The sequence below is a fragment of the Silurus meridionalis genome, chromosome 25 (genome assembly GCF_014805685.1).
Source record: "Silurus meridionalis isolate SWU-2019-XX chromosome 25, ASM1480568v1, whole genome shotgun sequence".
Taxonomy (NCBI): Eukaryota; Metazoa; Chordata; class Actinopteri; order Siluriformes; family Siluridae; genus Silurus; species Silurus meridionalis.
This window is the reverse complement of record NC_060908.1, coordinates 10,200,001-10,212,264: the sequence shown is the minus strand read 5'-3', so window position 1 is coordinate 10,212,264 and position 12,264 is coordinate 10,200,001. Positions and strand designations below refer to the sequence as shown.

At 35.1% G+C, this 12,264-nt stretch overlaps 1 protein-coding gene across 4 annotated transcripts in view; it reads left to right on the top strand.

Annotated features, from left to right (window-relative positions):
• Positions 1–1,755: 1,755 nt before the first annotated feature.
• The window catches only part of fer (fer (fps/fes related) tyrosine kinase), a 75,639-nt gene continuing 65,130 nt past the window's right edge, over positions 1,756–12,264 (top strand). For 2 of the 4 annotated variants that reach the window (XM_046838731.1, XM_046838730.1), the window contains exon 1: positions 1,766–1,931. In XM_046838731.1, coding sequence (XP_046694687.1) covers positions 1,820–1,931 — 112 coding nt within the window. In that variant the 5' untranslated portion in view covers positions 1,766–1,819. Of the gene's footprint in view, positions 1,932–12,264 lie in introns of all 4 variants that reach the window. The other 2 variants (XM_046838735.1, XR_006924324.1) reach the window with 2 other exon arrangements.

The window sequence follows — 12,264 nt, the reverse complement described above, 5'->3', positions numbered from 1 at the left end:
ATTCTTACTTTAATTTATATACAGTACTTTCATCAAATTCTCCTTAACTCATTCACACACACACACACACACACACACACACACACACACGTTATTACTCCATGTAACATTATCTTTTATAGCTCTTAAAATGCATGTAAAGCAGAGCATTGTATATGCTTTTTGTATTACTTTACTATTATTTTTATTATGCCTACCTTATTACCTTACTATTTTACTCTCTTTATGTTGGGACTACTGTATGTCCCACTCCTTCTTTCTTTACTACAATCTCTCTTGTTGTCTGTCTTACTGCTTGTGACTTCCTGCTCTTAAAGATTTTCTATATTTCTTTATGATTCTTCTAGTCATCTTTCAGCCTTTTTTAACAGAGAGTATCTTGATTGACTTAAGAACAACAGTCAATTTGATTACTTATGTATATAGTGCCAAAAATCTCTTTTTCAATTGACAGAATAGCCAAAAGTTTAAGTCTCTTCTGGCTCATTGTTTGCCAAAGTCATGTACTGAATTTTGACTAAATGCACTAAATGTCCGCCCACAACTAGAACTGTTGACATGTATTGTGAGTGCCTCTTGAAGAACCAAGCTCAGAGTGGGAAACATTTCCGGATCAAGGTGTTTGTAAACATCATATGAATAAATGTATAGTTTTTTTTTTTTTTTACTAATTATTATCTCGCAATTACAATAATTCTGGCATGCCATGAGCACACATAATACAGTATATTCTAGAATAAGATTAAATGAATCATGTTTTGTGTGTATATGGGGAGACAGATTTCAGCAGTTAGCATCCCATACTTTAGTGACAGCATCAAACTAAGTTTAAACAACCAACATTTCACCTTAAACTTGATGCTCTATGCTCCCCCCTTAAACATTTCCCCTTTACCTTGATGTTTTGGACTCAGCCCCTGATGTTTTAAAAACCTATAAACACTTATAAATGTATGAGAGAGAGAATAAAGAAGGTGTGATTGTATTTTTAAATGTGACCAAATAAACCAGACAAGCTTAGCAATTATCTTTAAAAGTATGAAGTGAAGTATGTCTATGTATACATCTGCATTGTGCGAGCGAGAGAGAAAAAGACAGAGTGACAGAGAGTGGGGGAGAGAGAGATTGTCCCTCCATGACATTCCATGCATTTTCTGCACAATTATATGTGCACAACTATTGCACATTACATATGCCATTATTATTTTGTCATGATATACAACTGCTAAGAACTCATGAAATAGTCGCCAAATTGTTTACCTTATGACATTGTTTGTATAACGAAATCTTGATGATAGATATAATTTTTTTTTTGCAAGTCTAGGATGCATTATTTGTTGTTTCAAAACTCCTTTAAATATGTGATATTGAATGACGTTACCTTATGTTTACTTACAGTGTTTACACAGTTTAAGTAGTTTTGCTTGAATATTGAGAAATATACACATTTTGGAAACACTCCTATTATGACCTTCAGTATTGCCGTCTCATTGCATTTTTTGTTAACTACAAAATTTTAGTTTTTAATTAATGTATTTTTAAAGTCATTAGCATTGTTTCCAACGTAATGCAATAAAATGTGAACGTAGACAACACTTGTCGGAACGTCCTTATGCAACAATCGGTAACAGTAAAAAGAAGAATCACTAATAAGTGCCTATATTAATCTCGCACAAAATGCAGTGCAAATCGCGCTTGATCATATGTAATATGACGATTCAGTTACGCATCAACTGCAATACCTATAGCAGTGTTCATTTTCTGAGCTGCAGGGGTTGAATGGGGCAGAGCAGGGGCTCGGGTTAGCGTTGTAAACGTCATGCTCCTAATCCAGAGCGGAAACTCCTCCCGAATCCCAACTCCGGCAACGAAAGAAAGAGGAATACCAAAGAATCAGGAAACGCGGAGAAACAATGCAATAAACGACCTAAGTAAGTCAAGAAAAAAATTGTAGTTAACGTATTTACTTTTTCGTTGTATGAAAAATACAAATTCCGCTTAATCTTCTATGGTGATTTTGCTGGATTTTTTTTGGTAAAGAGAAAGGCCACATGTTAGCAGGATTGCTAGTTATTTAGCTATTTACTGTTAACGTCTTAGAACTGGGTAATCTCTACGTTCTATTAAATCAAATATTACTCTTTAGTACGACATACACGAATGGTTAGCAACACATATACTCAAATATTTAACGTAATATGTCTATGTATTATCGCCATTACCCTTTATATTAAATTTAATCGGTAGAAGGTGGTATATTATTTTCGAGATAAACCTAACTATGACGAAATTCGCTGTAATAATCCCTAGGCAGGATACTTCTGACGACTTTTTGTCATGTTGGATTGTTCGTTGTGACCTGGTACTTTCACTGGAAATATGTCAAAAGTCACAAGCAATATAATAGAGTATCGGGCCGGTTAGTGAAACTGTGCCTGGGTCATTGTCTTTATTTTTGCACATCGAACTTGGCAAGCCTACTTACAATGCCCCCTCCGTTCCACTGTTGTACTGTTGTATATGATGTATATATAATGTAATGCACATGTAGTTTTTAATAATCAATAAAAAGCAACCAGAAGAATTATATATATATATATATATATATATATATATATATATATATATATATATATATATATATATATATTTGACGACAAAAATAACTATGTTGGTGATAATTTTCACCTGTCTTACTACACTAGCTTTTGACCTTTCAATGCAAACTAAAAATAGGCTACAGTCCATACAGATATGATTTTGTAATTTTTCATCTTCAGTGTGGACATAAGTCTAAAAATAAGACTGAAGAACAAACGTTGATTTACAACAGTGAGCCTGGCCACAAGAGAGGTGGCTTCTATCCCAGCCAACATTTTCATGTGGGCCCCATGTGGGTTTTTGATGTGCTATCACTTGGGCCCTGCATAAGCAACCCAAATAAGGCCCAGATAAATTTGTCCATCGGCTCCACATTGGCCCCATATGTGTTAGCCCAGAGGGGCGACTGAGGTGTTCTTTATATGGGCCCATTTGGGTCCCAAATAGGTGTTAAAAAATGGGGCCAATGTGGGCTACAAAAAGCACCCTTATGGGGCCCACATGACTTAATCATGGGTCAACCCACAAATGGCCCCTTTATGGGGTTGTTATGGGACCACAGTGGGTGAGAAATGGGTCCCATTTATTAATTTCATGATTGATTTCTGTGGGTGAACTTAATGTGTACTTAATCTTACTATGGAAAATCCACTGTCAAACCATTTCAGACCTCAGTTACAATGAAAAACTGTGCCTGCCCAAACAAAGAACTAATGTAAGTTGATTAGTTTTTATGTGCTGCTATATGTATAAAATTACATGGTTGAGTATTTAAACTTTAAAAAATAAATGAATTAATCTCAGAATGTGTAAATCACATTTAATTCAAATTAATTCAAGTAAAAAAAAAACAAGAAACAGGAATAACAGAATTACTAAAGTAGAATAGTTCACTGGTGGGTCTATGCAGATTCCTCGGCTGCACACCTACAAAACAGTAAAGAAAGAGAAGACAGAAAAGGCAATTTAGTTTACATTTTATAATACTACCATTCACAGCAACATCTAAAAAAAAAACATTAATATAATTAAGACATATCCTAGAATATTATCAGTGAATTGTTCCCACCTCTGCCTCGCACAGTAATAACTTATGTCTGAACTTGACTTTTAAACGAATATTTGGCCATTGTCAAAAGCCTGTGATTGAACAATGATTCTAATCAGCTGAAAGATGTAAGTCACACCTAGGATCACAGTGGACCAGAAAGTTCAACGCACTGCAACTGAAGAAAACATATGCAAATAGAAAAAACACCAGCAAATCAAGAAAACATCATCAGTTAAACAACACGTGCTGCAAAGCCACACAACCCAACTAAATACAGAAACGTCCTGCAAATCCTCACAACACAAACAATTAATTTGCACTGCAAATAGCACAGACCACAAAATAAATGTTTCATGGGGACCCCAACAAGTGACGACCCCGGGACTGCTTGTTCAGTGTCTATTCATCAGTGGTGGTGTTGATGATCTGAAAGGTGAGTTTTTTTGTTTATTTTAACATCCTGATCATGATTCCTTGGCTTTGCCAGTTAACATAACGTTTTACAGTTAATTGTGTATTTCATCAGATTATTTAGGATAATAATATCCAAAGGCCAAGGAATCATAAACAAACAATGATAAACAAACAACTCACTTTTCAGGTCATCGACACACATCAACACCACTGACGAATAGACATTGAAAAATAAGCAGTTCCAGGCGGGTTTGTCACTTGTTGTGGTCCCCTTGAAACATTTTGTGATCTGAGCTATTTGGTTGTGTTGTGAGGATTTGCAGCGTGTTTCTGTAGTTGGTTGCATTGTGAGGATTTGCAGCACGTGTTGTCAAACTGATAACGTTGGTTTTGTTTTTTTATTTTTTTTTTTGCTGGTGTGTTTTCTATTTGCATGTGTTTTCTTAAGTTGCAGCAGGTTGAGCTCTCTCAGCCACTGTATAGGATGCCTTGAGGATAAGTAATTTATACTATATTTTTATTTCAGGGTGGAGTATTCCCTTAATTAAACAGAGGCAAAAACACTGATTGGGATAAAATATTATTAATTGTGCAGCCCTAGCTATAGGTTATAGGACTTACACTTCCGGCTGTACTGCCCTCCGATCATGATCCCGCTGGGCTCTCAAAGCACGGTTGCCTTCTCTGTCTCTTGCATTTGTGAACCATTTACCAAGCGCCTTCTCCAGTACTTTCTTACTGACAGGTTTTAGCAAAGGGTTTTGCTTCAGGCTACCTGTAAAGCGAAAAGATTTATATAAAGTAGAGCATGCTACTGTATCAACCATGGCACAACCCATTATTTGTATACATGCAAGTTACATGAGCATAAGACTATCAGTCCAAAAAAAAAAAAGACAAAAAAATCACAAGGTTGTAAGAACCTTCTAATCCACCATTTGCCCAAACTGTTAACTGATCTGAGTAAATGATGTTAAAATGACACGATACCATGCAAAAAGTTAAATGCATCAATATGGTGAATTTCAGGCTTTGTTGTGATTGTTTAGAATAATTAGTGGGGCCTTGAACACAGCTCGATTATTAAATTCGTATTGGTGCACTTTGGACTGTAAATATGAACTGACCACTGTAAAATTAGTTAAAGTTACTTATAACGATGTTATAAAGCCATAGTGGAGCTAACACAGCAAGTGTTCCACTTGACTGCACAAACTGACATAAAAATAGCGTGAAAGCGATTGGGAAGAATTCTGAGTTGTCTGCTGTCGAATTTGCACTGCGTAGCAGTGGGTTGTGTATGACTGACTTTCTGAACGGTGCAAAATGACTTATACGTGATCATAACGCATCATATTTTTTTTATGTTTAGAAATTATATAAATATGAACGTTTTTTATTACCTCTACCTATTTCACCTAAGTATTGTCAAACTTTCCTCAGAGCTTTTCTCTGTGTATTCTGAGGCCACTATATGGAGAAAACACGATTGAAGATGGTTTAAAAAGTTATTTCCACATTTTAGTAGACAATTTCCTAGTTATCTGCTAATCGTTAAGAATGTTCAGTTCTCCATAGGTGTTTATCTCTGAGGTACACCAGTTCACTCTCGACACTTACCTTCGTTATATCGTGCCTGTAACTTTAATTACCACAAATCTTTCAGAAGTATACATTAAATGAAAGCAAACAGTAAAATGTGATTAATTTAAAACAAAAGATAATTTCTTATTGTGACAAAGAGGTCGGGTTATCCAGGTAAGGTCAGGTGATCAGTGGTAGTGAGTGATGACCGTTTCTTTAGAATCAGAAGGTGGGAGCACAGGAGACAGTAGGAGGCTCTGTGAGCCTCACAACCGAATGTATTTATTAATTTTTTTAAAACTAAAGTTAATGTTATAGTTAATATATAAAATGTTTGTTTCAATCATATAAAACACGCAAAAAACACATCAATTGAATTTATCATCAATTAAATAATATAGCTAAATATAGCCCAAATGTGGCCCATACAGGGCCCTCAAATAAACAAAATGGGCAGTCTAACTGGGGCCCACAACCCTGACTAAACTGGGGCCCACATTCAGCCCATCAAAGTGCCCACTCTGACCCCATGCCCACGTGATGCCCATATAACCCAGATAAAACCCATGTGGGGCCCACATGGTGCTCTATCTTTAAGATATGTAGTAACACGCAATGAGAAACTGCTATGAACAGGGCAAATCGTACTTGGTTACGACCCAGCCCAGTTAAATTAACTGAACAACAAATTTCAAGTATTTCAATGGTCACTTTGTTACTTCCTCACAATAAATGTATCAGCAGTTATTTGTCAGCATCCCACAGTTCAGAACAGCTTTTGTAAGGTTTTGTAAGGTCTGTTATACTTTGCTTATTTTTTGTCCATGAGTCCAGTTAAAGAATATATTTGTGACATTCCACAACCAGTAGTTGAAAAAGATTTCTTAGCTTCATGTACTGCAGAGATATTGTTTACTTTCAAACAAATGTATCATTATAAATTACATGTTCAGAGGAGACAGGTGTTCTTGCTTTGCCAGCCAATATAATGCTCTAGCTTTACACAGTTTTTTTTTGTTAGTTTGAATGAGCATGGTTATAAAAAAAAAAAGACAACAATCCTTTATAATCTCATGTTTCTGAGCTGCTAACAATTTTGAAATACTTTATTTAAGGTTGGTTAATTTTATTTTTCTTCAGAATTCCTCTCAATTATACACACTGAGATGCACTTACATTGACTGAAACATTTACTTAGTGGGTTGCTTTAATAGTTTTTGGGAACAAGTGGCAGGGTCTGTAAAACATGGTTTTCTACTCTTGCATTGTGTTTTGGCATTGAGCAAATAAGTGTTTTTAAAAGGATTTGTAATGTGAATCATAATGTTAATAATTTTAAGAATTAACTTCAATGCACTAATTAATATTTATTTTGTTTAGTTATGTCCTAGCCATGTAAAATACCTGAATACCTTTGGTGATTGTAAAGGAATGTAATTGTTTGTAGCAGATTTAAAGAATATTAAATAAGAGTTGGTGTTGAGTCTGAATGAGTACTGGGTCTGTACAAGTTTGGACATGTATTTAAGTACAAACTGAAATAAGTAGTTTGTAAAATATTTAATCAAACTGGAATTTGTCAGTCCTGCACAAAATTAATTAAATAATTGAAGACATTCATTCAGTTTGGATGTGTGTCTTACTGTCTGTGCAAAGGGAGAATGGGTGGAAGTTTTATATTTGTGCACAATCCATAATCACATATAAAAAAATGTAATATTTCATGCTGACCTTACATAGAAAATACTTTAAATGTCCTGAAAATGTGAAAATGTATAGAATTAAAAACTGCTTTATAATACTATTTTTTATCTTTAATAACATTTGTATCCTCATTTGGGACCACTCAAAAGTAGCCTGCAGTGACTTCTCAAGGGTCAATGAATGTCCAATATTTAAACTAAAGAAATTCACAGTTTGGAAGAAAAAGTTCCAAATTTCATGGCTGCAACATGTCTTATTGCCATAGTTACCAATCTAGATTGTATGCATCTGGGAACTGAAGAGACCAATGGCTGGATTTTTGGGAGAGCAGTGTTGTCCCATTAGTGTCTGACAAAGGATTTAAGCTGCTCAACAGTCCTGGATCTTCATTGGTGTATTTTTCTTTTTATGATGCTTTTTATTACGATTTATTGATTGCCACTTAGTTGTATCTACCTTTACAGTTCAGCATCAGTTCAACAGCAAGCAGAACATTTTGAGAGTAATAAATGATGGATGAAAAGAAGGATTTGGGGACATGTTATTTGTAATAGACATCAATCAGTGTTTCCGAATTAACATTTCTATTAATAGATTGGGTTGATTAAGCAAGAGTCTTGTGGCAAATATTATAATAGGACATTATAGCATAATAAATCCTAGCACTTTGGATACTTTTTTTTTCAAGTGAAAGTTTGAAGGGAGCACTTTCACTGGAGTAATATTTGACCTAGTGTATCGCTACTTTAACTCAAGTACATGGTTTGTGTACTCTGTCAACCACTGTACTAAACAAACAAGTTTTTAATCTAGACTTAAAAACAGTGTTTGTGTCTGAAACCCAAGCACTAAATTGAAGGCTGTTTTATAACTGCAGGCCTTTCTAAAAATAATAATAAAAAATATCTTCCTTTTGCTGTTATCTTCATTATTTAAGGTACCAACAAATAGCCTGCACTTTTTGATTGAAGTAGGCATGACATCATAATCAATGCAAGAGTTGATTGGGAGCCAGTGTAACGTGGATAAGACAGTGGTGATGTGGTTTAATATTGGCCTATTGTTGTAGCTAGTAGCTGACAGGGGTCGAGGTCATGTTTGTCATTAAGGGTTTGATAACTGCCAGCTTGAATAATTTATGTACTCAACCAGTGTTAAGGGAAGATTTATTTATTTATTTATTTATTTATTTATTTATGAACAGCCTTATTTATTCGGAAAGTATCTGTTTGAAGAAACATGTAGGTCTTCTGTTTCTTTCAGCTTCTCCCGTTAGGTGTTTGCCACAGCAGATCATCCGTGTCCATACCACCCTATACTCAACTGCCTGCATGTCTTCCCTCACCACATCCATTAACCTCCTCCTTGGCCTTCCTCTTTTCCTCCTACTGGTGGCTCCATCCTCAGCCTTTTTTAGATGAAGAAATAAGTTCAAATAATTTGCTCTCTTGAATTAAACATTGCAATTCCTAATCTGATAAAATAATATTGTTATTTGCAGGGGTATTTATAAAATGTTTTGGCTTTAAATTAATAGTCTTAATAGTCTATAGATTTTTTGTCTAATATTTTTAATATTCCTATTTAATTTTGCTACAATAATTAATATAAATCTAGGATTGTTTATTTTTTATGAGGGTAAAAAAATATGTTGCTTTAGCAGCACTAAGAGCTTGTTTATAATTCATTAAGCTCTCCTTCCATGCTGTTTGAATTACTGTCAATTTGGTTTGGTGCCATTTACGGTCTAATTTCTTAGTAGCCTGTTTTAAGGTGTGTATATATGATTATACCACAATGTGGTAAGGGGAAATACATTGTCTGAAATGTGTCTGAATGTTGATTCTATTTCAGATATCTATTTATTTCAGATTCTATTACATTCAGTAGCCCAATCAAACTCTATGCGGTCAGATGATGAGCTAGTCATTGTCGATTAAATCTGGTAGTTTAATACAGTAACATGGCAAGATACAAATACTATGACTGAGGCATATTTTTAAGAAGATTAAGTAATAATCTGAAGTAAAGACTTGTGGACATACATGGTTTTGAGGTGGAAAAGATATTGCTGGTGTTTCCACCTTTGGCTACAACACTGTGACACAAATTGCATAGTATTGTTAGTTGGTTGGTGGAGATTTTGAACCCAAATCAGTTCCATACGACAGAGGAGGCCACCTTCTTTATAACCAATTCTTCCTTGTGCTCTTCAACATGACTTCCTGCATGTTTGCTCATCTTGTTCTCTTTGATGTGCCTATTGTTAAATCTCATGAGTTTGCAAACTGTAGTTGACTGTGCATGCTTGCTCCTCCGCAATCTCTTTAACCACTTGAAAAAAGTTAATTAGTGGTGTTAAATGTTGTAAAGAGTATCAAAATGAACAAAACAATATAAATGCAAAATTTGAATTCATGATTTTGTAACGGTATCCATGGTAGAGCAAATCCTTGTGGTAATGCTGCACAATTTAAATACTTCAAACTGAAATTGCAGAACCTTTAATGGTTATGGATTATTATTAACATTAGAGTTACCATTATCACTTTAGCCTGTGTGTTGACAGGCTGTGGTAATAACAAGTGTAGACACAGACATAGTTCAGAGACTAGGATGTTGTTAATTTGGTGTGTAACAACCTGAAAGGTGCAGAGTTGAATTAATCAATTATGTTAAATATTTATCTACCAAGTTAAAATGACCAGCTTCCACTACAATCCAATAATATGCAGGTCAGGTGAATTTGAAACACTAACTTTATGGTAGGTGTAAGTGCAGTTGTGAATGTGTGTATGGGTGTTATCCGTGTGGTCACTAGCCACATATCAGTGATGTTTCACTGTTTATGCCTAGATGTACTGGGAAAAGCTCCAGTATAATCAACAAGCTACAGTTAACAAGCACTGTGGAGAATGAATGGATTGATGGTAAATAACAAAGTGAGTTATTTGTTTTATTTCTTAGACATTTCTTTTTTTTTTACTGCAAAATGCTTATTGTTAAAATAATGTCTAAAAATGTCTTTTAAACTTTCTTTTAACAACATTATAAGGAACAGTCATGTTCAGTCATACCTCGTATGTAGTGGATAAGCGACATCCTGTTGAAGCAGTAAAATAGATGGAAAAATGGAAATGGAATAAATGGAAAACGTAAAAAGTGTTTAGTTCTTTTGGTAAGCACTTTATTTTATAATGGTGCTGACATTTCCATGGTTTCTCTCTTCTGTAATTTTGCATTGTAATTTAGGAGCATATGGTCCAATTTCCCTAGTAGTGGACAGCACAGTACTTTTAATGCATCACACATTGTTGTACAGTTAACATATTGCTGTGGCAGCAGTGTTGGGGGTAACGTGTTACAAGTAACGTGCGTTACGTAATAATGTTACTTTTCTGGAGTAACGAGTAAAGTAGCGCGTTACTTTATAAATTTACACATTAATATCTGAGTTACTTTTTTAAAGAGAAATGCGAGTTACTTTTCAGTTAAATTATTTTGAATAAAAAAATAAATACTGAATTAAAATGAACGTAGTCACGTAGAATCGCGCACTCATACGTGCGAGCAACGGGAACAGAAGCTGGTCAGAAGCGGAGATGGCAAACCAGAGAATTACATTACTGTGATGGAAGTATTCTTATTATTTTGAAATAGTCGAGGAAAAGGAGAAAGGAATAATGGTTAAGTGATTATGTGTTGGTGAAAAGCTCTTGTCAACTGCAAAAAATAGCTCTTCAAAAAAAACCAAAAAAAAACCTGCATGCAAAGTGTGTGTGTGTGTGTGTGTGTGTGTGTGTGTGTGTGTGTGTGTAATGTTGAATATATGCAACTTTATGCAATGTTGCATATATGGAAATGGAGACAGAAATATAGAAAACTTTTGCCGAATTTGCACCACTGCAGCTCTATGGACTGCTCAGAATAAAAGTTTTCTGTGGGAGACACATGTACGATGCCATCACAGCGGAGAAAGAGAGCAAATTCACAGCTCATTTGCTCTTTGTGGAAGATAAATTGCCACGGTCACTGATAATAGCGCAAACTTTGTAAAAGCGTTCAGAATGTTTCAGCTGATGATGAAGCAGAGAATGATGTAGACGAGGACGAGGTCATATTTACGAAATTGCACGCAGTTTTATGAGATGACAGCAAAAGGTATGTTCTCCCTCCACATCACCGGTGTGCAGCCCACACATGTCTTTTGCCCTAATATAACTTATTTTTTAATGGCAATTATCTATATTACACCTGTTACACCTGTAAGGCGTGAAAGAGATACAAGTAACGCAAATGTAATATAACGTGTTACTTTCCATATAAAGTAACTAAGTAACGTAAAAAGTTACTTTTTTGGGGAGTAACTCAATATTGTAATGCATTACTTTTAAAAGTAATGTTGCCCAACACTGTGTGGCAGTAGTTGGACGTGCTCTTCAGCTTTCAAAAAGCACCCGGGCCGAATATATTAGGCAGATTAGCCAATTTAGAGCTCTGCGACAGAGCACTAATTTTTCAAAAACTCCAATGGTCAGATGTTATTTTATCAAAAATGTATTTTTTTTTAGTTAGTTATCAAATATTTAGATTAAGTATTAAAATAATAAAATAATTAAAAAATAAGGTAGATGTGCAGACCTGCAGTAACTACAGTAGAATTAAGTTGGATCAGTCACACCATGAAGTTATGGGAAAGAGGAAGCCAGGCTGAGAGAAGAGGTGACCATCGGTGAGCAGCAGTATTTTGCTTTGAGTATGTTGATGGAGAAGTATGGAGAAGGTCAGGAGGAGTTGCATTGTGTGTTTGTGGATTTAGAGAAAGCGTACGACAGGGTGCTGTGAGAGGAGATGAGGTATTGTATGAGGAAGTCAGGTGTGTCAGAGAAGTATGTGAGGATGGTGCAGGA